The sequence below is a fragment of the Podarcis vaucheri genome (assembly GCF_965113315.1).
Source record: "Podarcis vaucheri genome assembly, chromosome: 9".
NCBI lineage: Eukaryota > Metazoa > Chordata > Lepidosauria > Squamata > Lacertidae > Podarcis > Podarcis vaucheri.
The window spans coordinates 78,980,624-79,004,172 of record NC_138767.1 but is presented as its reverse complement, the minus strand read 5'-3'; the positions used below and the strand labels follow the sequence as shown (position 1 = coordinate 79,004,172).

Below are 23,549 nucleotides of genomic sequence, written 5' to 3'. Positions count from 1 at the left end.
GATCCTCCTCGATCGCCCCGTGGAGCTGGATCGTGCTGGGAGATTTAGGGCAGGAGAAGGGAAGCGCTCTCTCGGAACTCGGGCCGCCTTTGAGTCGCTGAGGAAAACCGCGCGCAGGGGCCGCAGGGCTCTCGTGTCCGGCCGGCGGGCTCCCCAGAGGCACCTGGATCGTGGCCAGCGGTGGGAAGCAGGCGGCCTTCCAACAGGTCATGTTCTCTTATGAGCAGCCCCGTCGCCCGTCTCCGCCATTCCCGAGGGCCAGCAGCCTAAGGACGAGGGGGAAGAGTGGGGGGCAGATCCGGCAGAGGAAGCTGGCCTCCCCCCCAGACTTGCTCCCGAGAAAAATGTGCCTCGGATCGGGTCACCTTTGTTAGCCAAGTCGGACCCACGACAGTCCAGAATTTAGGTAACCCAGAATTGCCTAAAAAGATACGCGAGCCAAACACGTTTGGATCCCCATTGATTTCAATGGGGGCAGACGCTCATCTGCACACGAAAGAAAGCCATATAAGAAATGCAACAGGATGGATTTCCTTCCTTTTTGTAAACCGCTTTAAGAGGGTTTTTTAAAAAAAAGCAATCAAGCGGGGTATATATAAAAACAAATTTCTAGCCCGCCTTTCCTCACACACGTGATCCCAGGGCTGGGACCATCAAATAGAACATCTAGAACAGTCACCTCCAAACTCAGCCCTCCAGATGCTTTGGGACTACAACTCCCATCATCCCTAGCTAACAGGACCAGTGGTCAGGGATGATGGGAATTGTAGTCCCAAAGCATCTGGCGGGGCGAGTTTGGGGATGCCTGATCTAGAACAAATAGAACAATGTTTGGTGACCCAGACTCATCCTTCCTCCTTAGCAAGCGTTCATCGTTGCAACCTTAAACGCCTACTCAGCTCTATCCTTGCAACCAACACCATCCGCAAGGCTCTAGTTTGGGCGTGTCCAAAATTTTGATGTCAAAATCACACTCGCTTAATGCAAGGAGAAATCGCTTCCCGGGAACAGGAGCAGGCGGTTCCAGCGATGCCTTTCTGCCACAGCTCAGCGATAGAGCAGGTCCTACCAAATCCAGCCTCCAGCACCTTCAGGGTTGGGGAAGACTCCTCTGGAGCCGCTGCTAGTTCGTGTAGACTTGTGCGGGGAACCTTTGGCCGGTTACCTGTTGCCGGACTCCAACTCCCATCAGCCTCAGCAAGCATGGCCAATGGTCACAGATGATAGGAGTTGTAGTCCAGCAACGTCAGGCGGCCACATCTGGTGCGTGTAGACAATACTGAACTAAATGGACCAGTGGTCTGACTTTCCTTGAGACGCACAGAGCTGTATCCGTTTTTGGCCCTGTGGATTTGGCTGCTCCAGCATGACTTCGGATTGGGCTATTATCAGGATGCTAATCCATAGCTAGAGGACGGAAGAGGAAGCTAGAGCCGACCTGCATGTCCGCCTCCAACCCGCCCCCTCTCTTTCTTTGAGCCAGGGATGCTCACCTGGCAAGGGAGAAGGAGAGAGATGTGGCCGTGAGCATCTAAGGCTGCACTCGTAGGCGCGCTTTTTTCATTGGAGACTCCCATTGACTTCAGAGAGATTTACTCCTGCGTAAAGGTGCATAGGAAGGATCCAGCTGCACAGGGTAGACTTGAAGGGAGAGGGGAAATCTCCCATCAGATTCCCCCCTCTCCTTTTTTGTGAAGATCTAAAGCGGGAGGCTTCATCTGGCACAGTGACCTGGTGGTTTAGGTACGGTGCCGGCATGGATGAGGGCCGGGCTGAAAGGGATGAGACCGTGGGTTGAAAATAGTCCTTGCTATCTGAGTCGGCAGGTAGAGTGAAAAGGTAGCTCTGTCTCCCCACCTCCCGGTCACTGGTCGCTAACTGCAGGGCTGGCAGGCGGAAGCGCGCTTAAGCTAAGGGGAGGCAGGGAGGGGAAGCTGCAACCCCCCGCCCCCCAGTCAATAAAAAACACATAGCTAACTGAAGTTCTGCCCACCCCCAACAAAAATTCTGGCTATGCTCATGCTGAGGTGGGATGTGAAGCGCATGAATTGCTTCCCACGCAAGTAAGGAAGCACTTGATCTATGTCCGTCCTCATATATTTCCATACCCTCCAACGTTTCCCCGATGAAAATAGGGACGTCCCATTCCAGAATGATAATTTTAGTATTTATACCCTACGCATCTTACTGGGTTGCCCCAGCCCCTCTGGGCAGCTTCCAACATATGAAAACACAACAAAACATTACACATTTAAAAAACTTCGCTTTACAGGATTGCCTTCAGACGGCTCCAGGGTCGGATAACTCCACACCCTCCAACATTTCTCAAATGAAAATAGGGATGTCCTAAGGAAAAGCGGGACATTCCAGAACCAGATCAGAAACCGGGAAATCAGGGACGCCCCTGGAAAATAGGGACACTTGCAGGGTCTGTATTTCTCGGCCTCACGGGGGAATATCAACCGCGCATATAACTCAACTTGTTTCGGAGCAGACAGCCGAAACACTCAGTACCCAATCCGAGCAGACAGCCGAAACACTCAGTACCCAATGAGTTTGTATTTGGGGGAAAACAGGCCGACTCCAATACATAGACACAAATAGATATTGTGCGCCACCTAGAGGCATATGGATATCACTGCCTTCTGAAGCGGAGTGGGGCGAAGGATAATAGAATCAGAGAACTGTAGAGTTTGAAAGGACCCCAAGGATCATCTAGTCCAACCTTCTGCAATGCGGAAATCTCAGCACACGCCCCCCCCCACGTAATTTGACCCTACTTAGCTTTTACAAAACATGCTAGCAGTTCTATTGCTGCACCACTAAGATGGGATATTACCTTGCAGCTGATAATTTCTATTTCAACAGCGTTTTAGCTATTAAATAAAGGACTGGGAAACTTAAATGTTCTTTTTCGTTCAACTGGCTGCTTAGTAGCAGAATCCTATCAGTGTCTGTCCCAGTGATGCTTACTCTCAATTAAGAGTCACAACTTCAGTCTCCTGAGGAAATAAATGTGATTTAGAAGTTTATTGGACTGATTGGACAATGTCAGTTGCTTAATCATCTGCCCCGAAACAGGTTAATTTATCAATTAGATTTAAATACAGCTGCATATTCGTCAACACAACCTTCTTACACATTCTCTATTGCTGACTAGAGTAAGCTCAGTTCTTTGGTATTCCAGGGAGCTGGCAGCAATGAAGAAGTTGTGGGGACAATTGAATATCCAGCTTAATGTAAATTGTGGTTGGTTGTGGGGAAGACCTTAATACAAGTCTGGCTGAACATGGGCAAAGGCCCCTTGAAGGCAAGGCGAATCTGGTCATGATGACGACGATGGCAAAAAAGAATGCCAGTAAAGGCTTATGGTACCTCAAAGACTGCCAGATTTATTTATTTTTTAAAAAAATTACACATTTTGTTATGGCAGTTTATGTGGACAAGCATATACTTTATAAGATGCAAATAATGAAATTGGTATTTAAAGCGCCATGACATCTTTTGTTGTTTTTGCTGCAACAGACTAACGCAGCTACTGCTCTGGGAACTGTTAGCCAAAAAGAAGTACATCACCGCCACTCCTGTGTCTGCTCTGTGCTGCCAAGTGGAGCTTTCCTGGATAGTGAGAAGTCTCCTATATTTAGAGTTCTTGGAGTGTGGTCTAGAACCCTTAGTAGCCTGCTGTGACTTGTTTGCTGAGCATTTTTCTAGAAATCACATCTGTTCTGACCTGGACTCTAGGTTAAATAGTAGCAATCCTTGTGGGTTGCCTGAAGGGAATGGGAGAGGCTGTATAGCTCAGCGGTTCCACTCTAAACTGGCAGATTGCTTCCATGGTGCTGGAGATTTTCAACACTGTGCTATGATGTTCTACAAGCTTCAGTTGTATCCATTATCCTTCATGCTTTTAACATCTGTGTCAGAGGTCAGGAACCTTTGCTCTGCAGACTCATCAATGGGTCCAATTTCATCCCAGTTCAAATCATGTTCACCTGCCCATCAGCTGATGTGAGGTTCAAATGTGTGGTGCACAAAATTGTGTGGTACTTCTTGCTTCCTAAAATGCTGAGCACAGGGCTGGTAATGCCCCCTGCACGGCAGCCCCCTTGCCATTGAAATGCTTTATAAATCCATCAAGGCTGTGTTCTGAGCAGGTACCTGGAGTCATTAACTGGATGGACAGGGACCAACAAATTTAAACTGGCTCCAGTGGAAGATGGAGGTACTGTTAGGTCTTCCATAAAGATTTGTTTTATTTTTAAGTATCAGGATGTTGACCTCTGGGCCTTACAATATGGAAGCTGAAGGGTAACTAATGTTTCCAAGTAGTGGCATATTTCAGTGGAGGCATTTGAACATTGTTGTCCTCATTTATATAAATAACACATCATTGGTACATATATGAAAATTAATATTTATTCATTATCATTGTTTCCCCCCAAAATGAATACCATCATCTATATATTACAAATAACAATAATAAATTACAAAAGGGAAAAAACCTGACATTCAAAGATGGAAAGTCAATTTTGAGGAATCCATATTGTTCATTCATATTCAGATAGTTGAGAAAAATGTTCCACAGGTTCTTTTCCTTTATGACTCAGAGGTTGTGAGTTATTTTGTTGGCAATTGCTATGTACCAAACAAACATTTTTATACCATAATTCAATAAATATTTGTTTGTTCATCTTCTACTATACCTTAATTTTTCAGCAATCACTATGCATCCGATTTGACTGCACCATAAATCCTTATTTAACTCCTCTAAATATTTCATTTTTCTTAATAGAACCATCCTGGCAGCTAACAACAGAGATAGAACCAATTCTCTATCCAATCTGCTTCCATTTGGCCATCTAATATCCCCAGTAACGCTAGTGAAGGGAACAGTATCAAAGCTTGTTTTGTTGTTAAATTAATTTCTAGGAACACCATCTCCTAGAAAGCTGTAATTTAAATGATTTTTACCCTACTCTACAGGTGAAAAAGCAAGCAGAGTGGCTCAATTTAAAAAGTCTCTACTTTCAGGTTTACAGTCTGAAATATGCAAGACAAAAGGCAGAAGAGATGGAGGGAGAGAAAAAGCACCCATTTCATAGTTACAGCTACATTTCTTATAACAGTCCAGATGGAAGGGAAACACTCTGGGACTGAAATATTCAATAAAGGGTGGGTGGGTTATAAAACAAGCATCTCAGGTAGCCAGCCTATTAGAGTAGAATGACTGCTGGTGTGTAATATGACAGTCCAAAGAAGAACTGATGGAATATCTGCGTAAAACAGGACAAGGGTGGTTCCACTGTGGTTCAACTGATCTAAATACTGACCACCCATAAATCCCTTATTTTAAGAAAGACAGAGATGACTGAATCAGCCATGGATCTCAGCTGTCCAGAGTCAGAGCTCTTACCGTGCAGAAGCCGTAAAGAGAATCCTTCATTTTCTCCCACTGACACTAATGACACTTGAAAGTACTGGATTGTTCCCTGTCTTTGAATGATTAGAATATCAGGATTTCAATCTTTCTCTTCTTATTTTCCTTATTTTTTTAGGGAAAAGATCCATGTTCATTTAAGAGCTGGGGACTCAAATACAAACATTCTTTATAGAGGTTTACAACCTCAGGGAAATAAATGTCTGAATTTTGCTGACTGTGCTGGATAAAACTGTTTTGTCATCTTTAAAAGCTTAAAGCCACAGCTGCTGGGAAGCAAAATAAAAGACATTTTTGTAACCTCATATCTGGAGCTAAAGATTGGGTTCTGGCACTTAGGATACTGAAATATATCCCAGCCAGCCAGCCCTGTAATTCCGCTTTAACACTCTTCTTTTTCAGCTCCCTCTCCCCTTCCATTCTCTTCAACCGTTCCTACTGAAATCTGATTAAAGGAAGTTGCCTATAGATGGCCATTTGGATAATAATAATAATAATAATAATAATAATAATAATAATAATAATAATTTATATCCCGCCCTCCCCAGCCGAAGCCGGGCTCTGGGCGACTAACAACAATCAAATAATCAAACAATCAAATAATCCAACATTCTAAAGACATTTCATTATAAAAATTAATTAAAATCAAATTGATGGCAACCGTTAAGCAAAATTCTGTGCAGGTTGCCAGAGGAGGGAGTCAGGCTGCGCCCTGACCAAAGACCTGGTGGAACAACTGTGTCTTGCAGGCCCTGCGGAAAGATGTCAGGTCCCGCAGGGCCCTTGTCTCTTGTGACAGAGCGTTCCACCAGATTGGAGCCGCAGCCGAGAAAGCCCTGGCTCTAGTTGAGGCCAGCCTAACCTCTCTGTAGCCTGGGACCTTCAGGATGTTATTATTTGCAGACCGTAGGTTCCTCCATGGGGCATACCAGGAGAGTGGAGCACACATCATCATTGTCAGAAAGATGCATTTCCCAGAGGTGAATCATCAGCATTGTGGTGGTTTTCAACACCTTCATATTCTGAGTGTGTTTTCTATGTTTCATATGAAGCTACCATGCTTTGTGTCAGACGAGTCCATACAGTTTTGTCTCTTCTAGTTGGCAGTAGCCATTGGCCATGCTGCCAGGGCAGGGAATGCCGAAAGGCCTAGGTGAGGAGGGAGGAGAGAGCAAGCAGGTAAGGAATGGGGAGGAGAACTTAGCAGCAAGCTAAGAGAGGTTGTAGAGGGGAAGTGGAGGCTGCCAGGGAATGAAATATGGGACTCAGCAGAAGGGAGCTTTCCAGAGGGAAATGACAGACGGAGGGAAGAGTCCAAGAAGGGGAAAGGCGGGCAGGGAGGAGGAGGAGGAGGAGGGGGAGAGAGACTGGTCAGAGAGAAAAGTGACACGCTGCAGAGGAGAGGCATCACATTCTGATTTCAGAAAAGCAGCCCAAACTCGGTCTGTAGGGTTTCTTCGTAAAACATACTCCACTCAGTTTCCACACCCCGGCAGGGTGATAAAAGGAGGACAACCGACTTTCCTTTCCTAGACTCATATTATATCACCCATGGGTGAGTGTGTGGGGTTCATGTCTCAGAATAATTTTTGTCACCAGCAAACAAGCCTTTCCCTTTTTTTAAAAAAAGATTCAAATAACCAATTTAGTCTCATTACTGGGAGAACTGAATTAAATAAGGATTCCGTTACTCAAGCATTCTGCACTTGTGTTTATATTTAAAGACATCATTGTCTCAAAAGAAAATCTTCCAGCTTTCTGCTTTCTTGGGGCATTGAGCCAGAATTATTTTTTTTAGACTTGAAAATGGTGACAGACTATTACGCATGTGATTGTTAACCATTACCCCTTTCCTATATTTCTTCTTCCTCACTCACATTAACGAGCTTTGACATTTAGAGAGAAATTACTGCATCACATGTGTGACAAGTCACAATAAAACTCAAAACCTAATTGATCTGGCATTCCCCTGTAGTGTTCAATTGCTTCCTGGCACCTGGGACTGAAAAAAAGAAAGAAGGAAATGTAGATTGCCTGCACTGTTTAAGTGATGCGATACATATGTCTGAGCTTGGATAACCAGTCCTTTCAACTAATTTTCTCAACGGTGTTGAAAGGCAGGTTCTGGCTAAACTGTTTCCTCTGCAGGATAGGTGCATGGGGTATAGAGGACCCAAGTCAAGATACTTCAAAGTAAGTCTGGTGATCTCTTTTTAAGTTGATCCGCCTTTTAACTGATTAGCCAATTAATTGAACTTCATGCAAAATGGTGGGCCATTAAAGTGATTTCCTTGTAGGCCTTGGTTGCTGCTTCTGTGGAATGTTCAAAACTGGAGGTGGAAACTCATCCCTGTCAGTAACTGTCTGAAGGCCTGCTCAGTTGCGGCTGACCTGGGAGTCAGTTACTTCCCTGAGTGCCGAGTTTCACCTGGCTCCACTCCTGCTATCCATGGCTCCTGCCAGGAAGGCCCTCCTGCCTCTTCTCCCAATTGTTTGTCAGCGGTGGATTCCCCAAAATGAACTTTGCCTGTTTACATGTTACCAAAAATTCAACTCAAGTGCCTTTTTGAGATAAGTAAGCAACACAATAACAGCAAAAAACCACCCCCTCATTGTTGGGGGGGGGGAAGCTGGGTATTGTTAATGCTTTATTTTTCATTCTCCTTCACTGTAACACACCAGAGCCACAAAGGTCTGTGTGCCTTTAAGTCACAGGTAAACCAGCAGAATCCCTAATCAGTTCATATTCCCCAGCACCAGTTACAGACACGCTAGATGCCCACTCAAGTGGACAGAAAGCCTGGAGAGAGATGAATTTCCTACAGACTACAGCAACTCCCAACCCCTCCAACCCTCAAGCCTGCTCTGATGAAGGACTGAGTAACCTGAGGAGGCACAGCTGAGCAAGGCCAACCTTGTGGGAGATTGCAGTCAAACATAACTATGCAGGACTGCTAATTAGTGCGTGAAGGGGTTAAGGACCACAGAGTTTATTGCTAGAAAGACTCAACTAAGTCATGTTCCCTCTCCTCCAGAGAGGGAGGAAGTGAAGCCTTTCTCATTCCTCTCTCACTTTCTGCATCATGTAATCCAAGCTTAGAGCATGTGTCTGGAGCTGTATACTGTATTTTTCTACCCAGTAGAACTTTGCCTGTGTTTCTCCTTGCTACTGCATGACTGAGACGTTGAATCTGTAAGTAAAGCATTTTAAATTTACTTAACAGTGTGTGGCCTGCTCATTGCAAGAGGGGTGGAAAGGGGTTGGCTGCTGTGTGCAGCTGAATGGGATAGAAAGGTTTAACAACCTGCATTCTTAACACTTCACTGTACTGCTTATTTTTGTGTGTTTAATACTCTGCTACTGGGGCTCCCTGTGTGCAGGGACCCAGACATTTTTTTGTTCTCCCACACATGTGGGTCCACAGGGATTCGTGTATTTAATTCCCCACAAACCCCACCCTGCTTACCCACCCAGGCCTCAGTAACACATACCAGGTCAGTCTCCTTAACCACAATCAAATCATGAATGAGAGCGCTCTTATTTAAAACCAACCTGGCATTCAAAAGAAGTATTGTCAGGCCTGAGGGCTGGCTAATACATCAATCACAACTCCTCTGGCTAGCGGCCACATATGGCACAACCCCCAACTGTGCAGTGTGCCCCTTGCTGGGTTTGCCCCTCTCATACCATACAGCCTTTTACCCAGGACCACTGCATTTGCCCACCCCCAGCCCCTGCTTTCTCTGGCTAATCCCATCCCAGAGGCAGAAAGCACTGCAGATGTAGGATAGGCAGCTGAGAAGGTGGAGACTGAAGCTGCAACAGATTCACAGGAGCCTGTGGGTCATACTGTATTCAGATTCCCTCCTCCCTTGTCTCCAAGAAAACACAGGTCAGTGCATGTAGCAGAGCAAAGAGCACAGGGCCCTCCTTCCCAATGGAGCTCAAGACTGCTGGGGAAACAGCCGGCCGGGGAGGAGACTTAGGGGGAAGTGAGAGGCACAGATCGTCAGTTCTGGCAACTGCTTTACTGGGGTCAGTCTTGCCCCTAGGTTTCTCTGTTTGTATTTCCTTGAATAAAGAATCAACTTTACTGCTCGAGTCTCTGTGCTGACTTGCATCAGAACCAGCCCAAATCCTGCCATACAAAGCAGCATTTGAGTGCCCTGTCCCAAGAGACAGGAGCATGCAGCAGCTCTAGGTCATCTCTAAGAGGCCAAACAACTTAGGCACCTGGAGTTTCAGCAGAAGAACAAGAAACAGCAGGCCAGTAGGCAAGAGAAGATAAAGCTCACTTAGTGAAGCTCACCTGGGTAGCTGGTGTGCTCATTTCCCCGTCTTACTGGGGGCAGGGTTACTTTGTGGCTTTGTACTTGCTTTGCATGTGCATGTATATGTCGGCACCAGGAAACAGTGCTCAGAAATATGCTGGGTCAGATGTTACTTCCCCCAAACTGGTGTGTGGAGGATCTCCTAGCATCTGAACCAATCAAAGGATTGGCAGGGGGAGTGATAGATAAAGCCAAGCTGAAAACTGGAGGACTGTCTTAGTCTGAGATGGAGGATGAAACTTGTAGCTGCTCCCCATAATGTCACTAATCATCTTTATCTGCCATTTTTTTTATTAACAGTGCCGAAGAATCTATGACCATGATGCTCTCTGTTCTCTTCTGTTTGTGCATTTAGTTTACAATAATCTACACATTAAGGGCACAACCCATCCAACACTAAGTGCCACTGAGTTCCTGTGATTTCAACTGAGGAGGGAACACCTTGTACTTCTCAATTTCCCAATTTTAAAGAGAGTTAAATGTCCTTTGGATCGTGTCCTTTGAACATAACAAAATTTTCCTACCCATTGAAAAAGTTAATCTAGCGACTTAAAAAAAATACAGGACTCTAGTTTTGGGAAACGTTTTATAATTTATATATAAAAATTCAGTAAGAAACAAAGTAGAATATTTGACAGAAAAAATCACATTACAACAATAAAAGTCCCCAAAACAAAAAGAAAACAAATTAAAAAAACATAGAATGCTGAATTTGGTTATAAAACATGAATATGAACATTTTAAAATAATCTCAGGTTATTTGGCAACTTACCACATCCTTGCAAGAGACAAATTCTGATAATAATTAAAAAAAACCCCCAAAACTTTACATGAAACCAAACTTGAAGATTTGTTCTTGTGAGAGTAAAATGTAAGTATACTAATGATTCTGGCAGCAGGGCCAGGCGCTACATTCTCTTTTAATACTAGTATATAAAGTGTGAGATAAATGGTGAAGATCTTTAAATCCTGAAGGTGATACTTTAATTTCAGTGTTTCAATTGAAAAAGAGAAATACTGAGAGAAAAACATTTAGAAGCTTCAAAATGAGACAGTTTCCACTGTTTCAGCTGAAGGGGTCTAGTTCTATCTGAATGAACTCTAACTACTTTGACGCTGGGATAAAATTTACAGATGATAATATATTCCCAAGTGAATAGGGTGCATTTACTAAGCACTGTAAATGCAGTTTTTAAAATTTTACCATACAGAAAGCCACGAGTGTGAGGAAAGAAAGTAAAGTCTCCTCCTTATACTAATTCTACTTGACTTGAATACATGCAGGAAAGTACTCTGCCAGTTAATCAGAGATTTGTTGAGTTCACTGAAAAGGAGTCCCTTCCCGCGTCCTAGACAATGCTAATGATGGCTGCACAACATTTAAGAATCCAGTTAAAATGACCAAGGTAAGATAACATCAGAACAGCCCACAGAACAGTCCTTGATGTTTGATTAAGTTCATACGCAGTAAAATACATTCTTCTTTAAAATATGTGGCTTATGTACAAAGGGTGTCATTAAGAGGCCACTGGTGATGAGCAGATTGGAAGCATCAGCGAGTCACTCTCGACCATCTCTACTTGAGGTTCAAAGTCAACTTTTGCAATGCTTATAGACTTCTGCATAAACAAATAGTGTATAAAGCTGTTTAAATATGTTACATAGGTAACACGTTATACCTTGGAAACAAGCACATGCAAAGCCTCTTTGTTTTACAAAGAAGCAGAGGAGAGTTTGTTTGTTTTCCCTTCCCCATTTGTCTGGCGTGGGGCAAAACTATCGCTTGGACTTCTTCGCCTCAGGTTCATCGCCCCTCTGGTGACTTTTCTTAGGCGACACCATGGGACTGGCTTCTCTTTTGCGCTTGGTGGGCTGTAACCTTGAACTGAAAAACAAACCAAAAAGCACGGTGAAATTACTCTGGAGAAGACGGCGTAGAGATATTCACAAGCTAGAAGTGGCTTTCATTTCCATACTTACTGTGACCCAGGAGATTTATTGGATTTTGAAACGGCAGGTGACTGCTTTCTCCCTGCTAACTTTCGATGGTTTGGAGGAGGACCTGCACCAGGGCTTTGATTTTTAGATGCAGCTCGTGTTGTGGGCTTGCTGGGCTGCTTTCTGAAAAAATGAGCACAGATAAGCATATGTAAACAGTACGGGTTACCTAGCAAACATAATAAAGTAGCACAAAAATTAAAAATGAATCTATGCTTTCAGAGACACTCTTACACTGGCCATTCAAAAGCAAGTAGCAATACTCGGCAGTCTCATGTTGGGATTGAGGTATTCTGCTTTCTGAAGTTAAATGTGCCAGTCGGACTGCTAAGTCTCTGTTTCGATCACAAGCAAGGACCTGAATCCTAGCAGAGGGAGAAACAGCAGGGGTGGGGGTGGTTTAGAGTGGGGAAGTGGCAGGCAGGCAGAGTTGAGCTTGCACAGCCCACTGCTTCTAAATTGGTCCCTTATGCTAACATAGGAAGCTGCCTTAAACAGATTCCGTCCACTCGTTCATTTAACTCAGTGCACGCACTGACTCTCTCAGGTCTGAGCTGAGCTGACCATCTTGGCTATAAGTCCTGGAAGACCGGATTCCTGCCTTGCTGGCCCGTTTGCCACCTGGCCTGGGAAGGCAGGGCCCGGACTGACTCCAGCTGCAAAAGCTGAGTCTGCTGAACAGACTGTTGGGCTGGGGTATTGTTTAGGGGGCTTCTGTTGCTGTTATTGATATTATTTTTAGTATCTTTATTTTTAGACCTGATGATTTATGTGGAAATGGCTCGGTTTTATTGTGTACTTTTTGATGTTTTTTGTTTATTGTTTATGACTCCTTTTGTAACTGTAAATATTTTCCTGTTGTAAGCTGCCTTGAGCATGGTTTTAACTATGGAAATATGGCATACAAATAAAATGATGATCGTGACTTTGTAAGCCTTGTTGCTAGAGATCCTTTTAATTGAAGCTGCTGGGGACTGGGCCTGAGACCTTCAGGTGCAAAAGATGTGATCTCCAGGCCTTTTCTTTTGGCCTAACAGAACTGCCATCAGAGTTTTGTTATAGACATTTCCTATTATACAACATGGTCCATTCCTACTGTGGAGTAGGAATGATTTTAATGTGGAACTGCTGATAAAGCCTTATGAGGAATGGTTGATGGAGCTGAGTATGTTTAGCTTTGATATATTTGAAGATGGCGATCATATCTCCTCTCAGTCTCCTCTAATCAAGGGCTGTCACATAAAGGATGGAACAAAGCTTGTTTTCTCCTGCCCTGGAGGGCAGGACCCCAAACCAATGGCTTCAAGTTATAAGAAAAGGAGATTCTAACTAAACAGCAGGAAGAACTTTCTGATGGTGAGCACTGTTTGAAAGTGGAACGAACTCTCTCGGGAGGTGGGGGGGCTCTCATTCATTGGAGGTTTTTTAAGCAGAGATTGGATGGCCATCTGTTATGCATGCTTTGGTAGAGATTCCTGCATTGCAGGGGGTTGGACTAGATGGCCCTTGGGTCCCTTAGCTACTGTATCCTCCAGTGTGTGCATCCACACATGTGAGTGAGACACAGAGGTGGGGAAAGAGACACATTATTAGTCAAATACTAGATGGCCCTTGGGTCCCTTAGCTACTGTATCCTCCAGTGTGTGCATCCACACATGTGAGTGAGACACAGAGGTGGGGAAAGAGACACATTATTAGTCAAATACTAATAATGTGGCAAAACCTCTCTGACTCCTACCCAGGGAGTCAGTTTCTGCAATAAAGTTTGGATTGCTAGACGTGAAGCCTTCATGGGTCTAGAATACATTTATTTCAAAAAAATTATACACCACTTAACTGTAAAAATATATGCACCCAAGATGCTAAGAGATCACCAAGGGAGGGAAGGTTGTAAGACAAATTTGCTTCCTGAAGAAGCAGGTTGGCTAGAGTAATTTAGCAATAAAATAAAAGTATGAATATGGAATATATAGAAAGTCTCATCATTTTTTCCATAAGCAACAGCTGAGCAAAAGTTTTGGTAGGTAGGGATCACAAACGAAATGCCTTTATTATATTTTTATACAGAAAGATGAGGCAGAGCTGGATTTGGGATGGATTCATTAATGACTGGAGTCAGAGGCCAGGATTCAAAGAAGTACAAGGTTGTGTCTGCTCATCCACTGGCGCTCTGGACTTCTTCCATCCCCACCACAGCCCTCCGTGCTTGGTGACGCATCTAGCCCACTGCCCAAGTCTCTGCAGAGCCCACGTTACCTTTGTGCTTCCAATCTTGAGGCTGACCGTGTTGTGGCCCCTGAATGCATTTCGTCAGCATCATCGCTGTTGTCACTGTCCTCCCCTCCGTTATCGCCACTCTCCTTGTTTTCATCCTTTTCATCTTTGTCTTTTGTCTCCTCTTCAACAGCAAGTGTTAGTTTCTGACGTTTTTTGTCTGGCTCAAGTGTGTCCTTCCCTACAAAATTTTATAAACACACTCAAATTTCCACCCAAGCCTCCAGAAGGGATATGGATACTTACTTTAGAAGGTGAATTCTAAATGGACCCCGTGAGTGGAGTAAGTAATTTTCCATTTCCGTAGCATTTTAATGCATACTTGTTTAAAATCTCTCCAAAAACATTTACAATAGTTTACTTCTTTAGTTCACAGCCAGAATTCATAGAAAACCCAAGAGGTTGTAGGGAAGCAGCTGGGATGTACCATTCCTGACATGAGATTACAGCAATTTGCACATTTCCCCATAATATTTACTTTAGCCATAACCCAATGATTTTCCCCTCGATGAATAAAGGATAATAAAACTGATATTTGTATAAGCTAACATGCACCTTAAACAATAGAAAAAGTTAAGAGAAACAGAACCTCCATGTTTTACCTGTTTCCTCTGGTGGAATTAGAGGTCGCTTGGGCTTCCTTCCCCTTCGACGCACGGCCACCTCTGCCTCCCCTTCTTTAGCTTCCTAATAGTTGGAAGTAAAGGGGGAAACAGTAAAGAAATTGAAAGCACACAGGGCTTCTGGCTGAGAAAAAAAAAGACAAGGGGAACTCATAAGAGGGCTTATAAATTTACTGACAGTACGGAGAGGAGAGGAACATATTGCAGCACACTCTACTTATGTACTTGTTCACAAAATACACACGTCACTTAGGGGAAACATGCAACAAGATGCGGATTTTTAATTGGGTTTTTTTAAGAATTAGAAAAGCTCATAGATGACAAACTGCTGAATGACTGCTACCCATGATCATGTGTATAGTAAGGCATACAGTGGTACCTTGGTACTCAAACGCCTTGGTTCCCAAATGCCAAAAACCCGGAAGGAAGCGTTCTGATTTGCAAACGTTTTTCGGAAGCCAAACATCTAATGCGGCTGTCGGCTATTGTTTCTGGGGCGCCTGCACCAATCAGAAGCTGCGCCTTGGTTTTTGAACATTTAACAAGTCAAACACACTGCCGGAATGGATTAAATTTGGCGCTTTTGTTTTTGCTATTTATTTTGAGTTTTGAGGCTTTTTTGGTTAATTTGTTTTTGTGACTGTGTGGAACCCAGTTCAACTACTGATTGATTGTGTGACTGCGGAAATGAATAAAAGCCCCCCATCCAAACAATGACTATCATCAGTGCAGGTAAGAAAAAATTGCAATTTAAATTTTTTTCATCTACAATACTGTCTTATTTATTTTATAGTACAGTACATTGATTATTGCTTTCATTTTATGGATCAATGGTCCACAAAAATCAAACATTTTTAGGATCAAAGTGGAAAACAAATTGCACTAAAAGATCTTGAACTTACTTTGTGTCTCTCATTCAATGAACCTTTGACTAAAAAAGGAAGAAAAAAATGTGTTAAGAACTCTACATAAACTGCAACTCTGAACACACCAACTGTTATAACCGTCATTTTTCGTATGAAGTTTAAATTAAACTTAAATGACCAAGGAACTTTTAAAAAAGGATTTCTTTCTAAAATTCGCCACAGCATAATAAAGCAAAAATTAAGTTATTTCTGGCAGAGATGTCCACCAATGGCAAACGGAAGGCAGCTCAGGATTTTGAAATGCTTGATGTTAGTTGTAAATGCTACAGTCTGGTAAAAAGGTGGATGCAATTGGTTACTTCCCATGCCAGCAGCCTGAGTAAACCATGCAGTTGCTTCGCTTCAAAATCTTACTGGAACAGTGTATGAAGCAGTGAGTCACAGTGGTTACTTTGCCATTTGACCCAAGCACCCTAAACTGCCCTACTCACAGAAGTGAGAAATCTCTGGCATCCATGTCAATGCCACTGAAATCAGTCCACTTGGAAGCTGGACAAAGTGTTTTACTCATCTTTGAAATAGATGGGGGAAGGTCTTTGCATGCACCATTGTTTTGTAGACCCACAAGAGTTTATACAGTGGTACCTCTGGTTATGAACGCTTCAGGTTATGCGGTTATGCGGAAGTAGTTGTTCCTGGTTGCGAACTTTGCCCCAGGATACGAACGGAAATTGCGTGCCGGACGTACGCGAGCGGGGGAAGGCCCCATTAGAGAAAGCATGCCTCAGGAGAAGAACGGTTTCAGCTTAAGAACGGACCTCTGGAACGAATTAAGTTCGTAACCAGAGGTACCACTGTATAAGGCTAGATCTGAATTTTTGGAGTAGTAACTCTTTAAAGAAAAATGGCTGAGTTACAGATGCACCTCATCCTTTCCACTCTTTCTTCCTTTCCAAAGAGATTTTTTTTTGAATAATTACCTTTTGGAGTAATCATCTGTCTACTGCTAGAACCTGAAGACTGCTGCATCTAATTAAAAACAAAAATAGCAGTATATTTCTATAGTGCAGGATTAGAAAAATTAAAACACGTTCAGGCCTTGTTTAGGTCTTATCACCCGAAGAGAAAACACCCACTGAATGGAGTTGTGAGGACAGATGTTTCCCCCACCCCAAATGAAGCCACACGTCTCCCGACTCCTTCAGACATTGACAGTGCATTTCTGCAGCACAGAGCTTTGCAGATCTATGGAGGCTCCTTGCAAGAGTGGGAACCCTGGAAGATCAGGATTCCTAGTCCCATGAGTGGCTTCCGTAGATATGCAAGGCTCTCTACTGTGTGAAAGTGCCAAAAAACTCAGGTGCCTGTGGGTGGGCGCAGGGTGAATGGTGCATATTTGAATTTAATCTCTACATGCGTTCTCTCTTAAGATGATAAGTCCTGAAGAGGGCTATACTGTTTCTTCAGTTAATGCAAATAAAAACAAAATAATCTAATATGCACACGCACATTCTTTGTTACGGTCCAAAGACTCGCAAAAATCTAATATGCAGTACATTTTACAACTCAAGACCATTTCTCAGATCACACAACAACAAACCTGGCTTTGCCATGAAATCTACAGCTGACTTTTCTGTGAGCTGGCAAACATTTTAAAACCACTGCTTTCAATGAAGCTCTCACGTTCAGCTGCCAATCACTAAGTGCTGCAGTGATCCAGTAGTTGACATGTTTTGGGTCAATTCATACCCCCAGTTTAACAGTTCTTTTATGCAGTAGCAGTTATGCCTTCCTCCCACAGAGATGGTATGCCTTATGGCAAACAGGCAAACACGGCGTTGGTGCCTCCACTGGGGGTGACCATGTCAGTGCCCATTTGTGGACTGCCCCGCCTAGTGAGGTTTCTTCTTCTCCCTCATTACTGGCTTTCAGGAGGAATTTAAAAACATTCCTGTTTACCCAGCCATTTGGTGGATGAAAGATACTGGCAACCCTGAAATAATGGAGTGAGAGAACCTCATTGCTTTTCAACTGTTTTTAATGATATTGTTACTGATGTGTTGGGTGCCTTTGGGAGAAAGTGAGGGATATAAAAATAATAGCATGAAGAAAATACAAAATTGTCCAGGTTGTCAATTAATATGCTGCCTTCCTGGTTGGACAACAGACCTCCAAGGCAGGTGACAAAAAAAGAAAATCTGCACCAACCCACTGGAAATCTTGAGTTACCTGAATATCACAACTCTTTTTGAAGGTCCCTTCCATTTAAAAAATAATCCGCTATAGTGTGGGAGAAAACAAGGGTAATGCCTTGAGCTCAGGGAACCAGCTTAATAGCCCACGGGATCCTGGCCAATGTTGTGTTATTGCAATTGAAAAAAAGTATAAAACAGTGTTCCACAGAGAGCCAGCAATCCCACAATATGTGAGCATCCAAACAGAATATCCATCCAAATGCTTACATTTCCAGTTCTTGAGTCAGCTTCTGAAACTTGACCTGAAAGGAAAAATAAACCTTCTGAGTTTAATGAAATGCTGAAGTACATTTTCCATGGTGACGCAGCTCTGTACTTACCAAGCAGTGCCATTATTTCAATAGGATATTTACGGGGTCTTCCTCTTTTCCGCTTAACTGGTACTTGCTTTTTTTCCTAAACAAAAGTTGTTTAAGTCAACTCAAGGTGTCCACTAAGGCAACTGGATTATGAACAAAGAGTTTTGTGTTACATTAAAGGACTAACCAATTTATTGCTGTGTAAGCTTTCACTGACTAGTGCCCACAAAACTAATACAACATGTCCAGAAATAGTGATTCTTCACATTATAGTCACATTATGATAGCGTGTCTTTCCCAACCTCTCTCACACACCATAGGTTAAGTCAAACATTTCTTTTAAGTTTCGCTATTTCAGTGGAGAGTTAAAAATCCGCTAAAGTCTCCTCTCCCATTGAAATCAAAACCATGGCTGGGATGGATTCTTAATAGCCAAGGAAAGTTAAACCATTTATAAGCTCCGGTGTGCACCAACGTTATTCACAACGATAATAATTACTTAGTATTTGTGTGAAGGTCAACCAGTGGAGCTATTTTGAGTGGTTTGCAGTTTATTACAGCCCCCAGTAGCCTGCTGGGACCAATTAGTGAGGCACTTTCCAGATAAAAGTGCTCACGACCATTCCAACATGCACTTCAGAATATATACAGAATACAGAATCAGTTCTGGTTTAAGCAACTAGACTTACTGGGTACTTCCCTCAAAATTCAGCAAATTCTCTCCTCCTTTTATTCTCCCAGCCTCCCATCCTGGGAGATCTTCCCTTCTCTTCCCTTCACCATCCATCCATCCATCCATCAGGAAAGTATACTTTCAAATAACTATCAGAATAGGCCATGTTACTTGCCTCAACAGGATTTACACTGGATTTCTCATCTGACTTTTCACAAATATCCGCTTTACCAACAATCTCATCTGCAGGAAAAAACGTTTTTTAATTTAAAAAAAACCCCACAAATTAAATCCCCACCATCATTTTTGAGCAATTGCTTAAACCAGTGACTTCCTCTGAATTGTACATCGCCTGGTTTTCACTTGCAGCACACCCCATCATTTCGACTTCTTTGACAATCTAGATAAACATCAACGAATATGCAGCTGCTATAACCTATCCTACAGTTTGCTGCATCATGTATCGCTGCATACACCTGTGCTTCTATGGCAGGGATCAGCAACCTTTTTCAGCCGTGGGCCGGTCCACCACCCCTCAGACCATGTGGGGGGCTGGACTATATATATATGCAGGGAGGGGGGGGGAATGAACGAATTCCTATGCCCCACAAAGAACCCAGAGATGCATTTTAAATAAAAGGACACATTCTACTCATGTAAAAACACGCTGATTCCCGAACTGTCCGGGGGCTGGATTGAGAAGGCAAATGGGCTGCATCCAGCCCCCGGCCTTTAGGTTGCCTACTCCTGTTCTATGGGGTAGGTATGCAAAGGAACAGGATATTTGCTTAATACAGTGGAACCTCAGTTTTCCAACGTAATCCGTTCCGGATGTCCATTCGACTTCCAAAACATTTGAAAACCGAGGCTCAAAGGGACGCCAGCAAGTTCAGTGGGGAAAATTGAGAAACATGCCTTGGAAGCTGTTTGGCTTTTGAGGGGCATTAGAAAATGGAAGCATTCACTTCCGGGTTTTTGGTGTTTGGCTTCCAAAATGTTTGGCAGCCGAGATGTCCGAAAACTGAGGTTTGACTGTACACAGGAGCAGCAGTTCTACTTATTCACTAGACTGTGGTCCAGACATGGGTAGACTATTCTCCATCCAGCAGGAAGGAGGCTCTTTGGAGCTGGGGTTGTCTGTTTTCTGAAAAGGGAACTGCATAACAAGATAGACCAGGAGATGTTTCTGGAGTCTGTAAAACTTGAGTACTGTTAATTAGAATGTTGCAAATGTGCAAAGACATATTGTGTAAAGTTATATTGGAAGAAATATGATTTAAAATTATGATTAATGATTTATATGGATTGATAAAGGAAGATTAACTCTATTTGATTAATTAGGAAAATAGTCAGAGAAAAGTTTAAGCAGGAATTGAACAGGCACAGTTGATGGAAATAGGAATGGATGGAAAAGTATTAGAAATTAAGAAAAAGTATTTTGCTGTGAGTAGCAAAGGAGAGAGGGAAAAGTTGCATCTTGCAAGGGGGGGTAGAGGTCAACTTTTACATTTGTGTCAAATTTGAATTAATTTGTTAAAAATTTGGAAAACTTATAAAAATTAATTGGGGAAAAAAGAGAAAAGAACTGGGGTTGCCAACCCAACACCAACAAAGGCTTTCATTGGTCCCTCCCCAAAAATGAAAGGTGTCTTTTAACCCTTTCAGGAAAATTCTGTAACTCTGATGTTACCTTTTCCTTCTACAGTTTCTGATGAAGGTTGCAGAGACTTGGCATCACCTTCAAGGGTATCTTCTGAGTCTCTGGAAGTTGTTTCCTATGAAATTATAAAACATGTTAAAATATTGTGTGCTGTAGTACTAACAGAACGGCATTGTGAACTACTACATTTAAAGGTTGCCACCACAACTAGTTACGTAAATTATTCTGACAGAAATAACTGATAAGCCGCTTCTGAGGAGGAGCCACACCTCCTTCCAAAAAGCTTCCAAAAGGTGTAATTAAGTGGTGACTTGACAGCAAAGTTTATCTGTCATTCTTATCTCTGCGTAACACATGCAATATGGGATTAATTCCTCCTACATGCTCTGGATGGATTGTTCGCTGATGTGGAACCGAGAAAGCCTATCAGATGGGTGAGCGACTGGAGTGGGAGAAACTATAGCTTGCCCAAGCACCATGAAAATTAATCTCCAGAGAAAATGCCAGCTGCACTGTCTTTAATTATCTCTGAAACTACTATAAATCATGAAAGAATTTAAAGAAAATGCTCATCTGTCAGTAAATATGTCAATCCGAACTACGATCCTAAAGCTGGCTTGAAAAGAGACGTCACGGAAAAGGCTGAAGGTAAAACTGTCTTCTAGGAAGCTCATTTGCAATTTACTTTGAGGAAAGCTACAACAAGCAGCTGTCTATAAGGGACGAGAGATTCTCTGAGAAGTGCTTATGTTGTTGTTTTGTTACATTTTCGATCCTACGTTCCACGACTGATTGCATTGACAGTAATGAGAATTAATGGATGCTGTTGCCCCTGTTATGGGGAATGTGGCTAGGGCTGTGTTGACTTTGAGCAAGCATTTCAAGCAGTATGTTGAGAAGTAATATATCTGAAAACAGATTTAAAGTATACCGTATTAGATTCTGCTCTGGCTTCAAAATACTGGCTCTCTTCAGCTTCTTTTTCCAAAATCTGACACACTGGACCATGATCTGCAAAATAAATTTAACCCTTTTTTAAAAAAAACATTTTCTGAAGACTTAGGATAATGAGTGCTGAAACCTTGTACGTATTTTTTTTCTAAATCAGATTGGCCTGCAAACCATCCCATGCAAACTAGTCAAATGTTTGCCAGAGACAACAAGGTAGGAGAGTTTATTTGTAAACTACCTGATTCACCCTCTTCGATACCAGGATGTCTGTCTGTTTCTGGCATGAAGCTCTCTTCCTTCTGATCAGGTATTTCTACCTGCAACTAAGAGGAGGAGAGGAAATAGATGAGAAAGTAAATATTTCTATGTTGGATCAAGACTGAAAGTGGAACTAGTCCAGGATTCTGTTCTGAACAGCAGCCAGCCAAGATGCATCAGGGAAGATGCCAAGCAGAGCGTCAAAGTTACAGCTGTCCCTGGTTGCTTGCCTCCATTGTCTGCTATTAAGAGCGATACAAGGCGGTTTCATTTAGCTATCCCAATATAGAAATCATGCCTTTGATAGGCAGGCTCCTAAAAGCTGTAATCTTTTTTTTTAAAAAAAAGGGGGAAAAAACTTCAATAAAGAAAAGTAAAACAAGAAAGAAATGCAAACCTCTAATGATTTCTCTCTAGAAACTTGGACTCCTACTGCTTCTGTTACGACTGAAGTATCTGTTGTTTCAAGTGCTAAAAAAAGGCAGAAAAAAGGACTATTAATTCATTCAAAATGCTTTACAAAGCAGTGTCTCAATGTGATGGCTTGTATATGCTCTTCTCAATAAGCACCCTCTGCTCACTCAGAGAGATATTTACAGTTTACATATGTACAAGCAGCACATTACAATCATGCGTCTGAATTGTCCGGTTCAGATTCGGGGAGTGGTCTTCTCCGGCTTCTCCTCCAACAGAAAAGGTGGGGACGTCTCTGATCCCTGCGTTTTACCCCTCTCCTTTCCTGTGCAGACGGCACAGGCACAGGCTTAGGCTTCCTGTGCGGTGCTGGGGCTCTGCTTCAGCATTGGAGAGCCTTCCTGCCTCCGGGCTCTCTCCCTCTTTCCCATCCGTCACTTACTCTCTATCTCCCTCTGACTGTTTCCGCTCCTCAAAGGCGTTCCCTGGCAGCCCCGTGACAATCATTTCATGAATCTGTAAGGTCAACCAATTATCTCTATATTGTAGATGTAGACAGCTTCCTAGTGACTTCTGGCAGATAGGAGATTTAAAGTGGTGACTTCCTGATTTATACCCACATTTCCTTAACAGTATGTTAACCACAAGTTCAAGATGGATTTTAAGAACTACTATGAAGTGTTCTCAGAACTATGCAAACAAGTTTCAGCTAGAACAGGGCAGGCAACCTGAGGCCCGTGGGCTGGATGCAGCCCAATCGCCTTCTCAATCTGGCCCACAGACGGTCTGGGTATCAGCATGTTTTTACATGAGCAGAATGTGTGCTTTTATTTAAAATGCTTCTCTGGGTTCTTTGTGGGGCATAGGAATTCGTTCATATTTTTTCTTCAAAATATAGTCCGGCCTACCACATGGTCTGAGGGACGGTGGACTGGCCCACAGATTCAGATTTGATTTATTACGGCCATAGGCCCATATCTAAAACAATACATCAAGATTTCCATAAACAAACAATTTAAAACAATTCCAAGTTAAAACACCCATATAAAACCAATTTTACTTCAATTAAGTAAACACTATATACAATAAGCTCCCTCTGTGTCAACCGTAATTCAAATCCCTCGGGGATATGCGTCTTAGTTCTGGCACTTATTGATGGTTCTTAAGTTTGGCTAAGCTGTCAGAGTCATACAGTGATCCATTTCTCCTCTTATGAAATAAGACATTAATCAGGTATCTAGCGACTGCAAGGGATCTACTTGAGTCTTCGTCGTTTAATAAGTATATTATTTGGGCTTCCTGAGGACTGTCAGCAATTCTTGATAAATATGGGGCCAGAAACTTGGACCGTGGAGCCGAATGTAATGGACAACAGAAGATTATATGGTATAACGATTCTATAGATCCACTTTTACAGTCACAGAGGAGTGAGATCTGTCCGTTGGAGAGTCTGTTACCCAACACATTTGATGGGAAAACATTGAATCTAGCCTTTATAAAGGCATA

At 42.9% G+C, this 23,549-nt stretch overlaps 1 protein-coding gene across 1 annotated transcript in view; it reads right to left on the bottom strand.

The window, feature by feature from the left end:
- Positions 1-10,344: 10,344 nt before the first annotated feature.
- The window catches only part of BOD1L1 (biorientation of chromosomes in cell division 1 like 1), a 40,781-nt gene continuing 27,576 nt past the window's right edge, over positions 10,345-23,549 (bottom strand). Inside the window, exons 13-25 of the mRNA XM_082238498.1 lie at positions 22,027-22,100; positions 21,610-21,694; positions 21,352-21,431; positions 20,451-20,535; positions 18,936-19,003; positions 18,109-18,184; positions 17,996-18,030; positions 16,514-16,562; positions 15,570-15,598; positions 14,647-14,731; positions 14,027-14,225; positions 11,753-11,893; positions 10,345-11,657 (exon numbers count right to left, since the gene is read on the bottom strand). Coding sequence (XP_082094624.1) covers positions 11,549-11,657; positions 11,753-11,893; positions 14,027-14,225; positions 14,647-14,731; positions 15,570-15,598; positions 16,514-16,562; positions 17,996-18,030; positions 18,109-18,184; positions 18,936-19,003; positions 20,451-20,535; positions 21,352-21,431; positions 21,610-21,694; positions 22,027-22,100 — 1,115 coding nt within the window. The 3' untranslated portion in view covers positions 10,345-11,548. The remainder of the gene's footprint in view (positions 11,658-11,752; positions 11,894-14,026; positions 14,226-14,646; positions 14,732-15,569; positions 15,599-16,513; positions 16,563-17,995; positions 18,031-18,108; positions 18,185-18,935; positions 19,004-20,450; positions 20,536-21,351; positions 21,432-21,609; positions 21,695-22,026; positions 22,101-23,549) is intronic.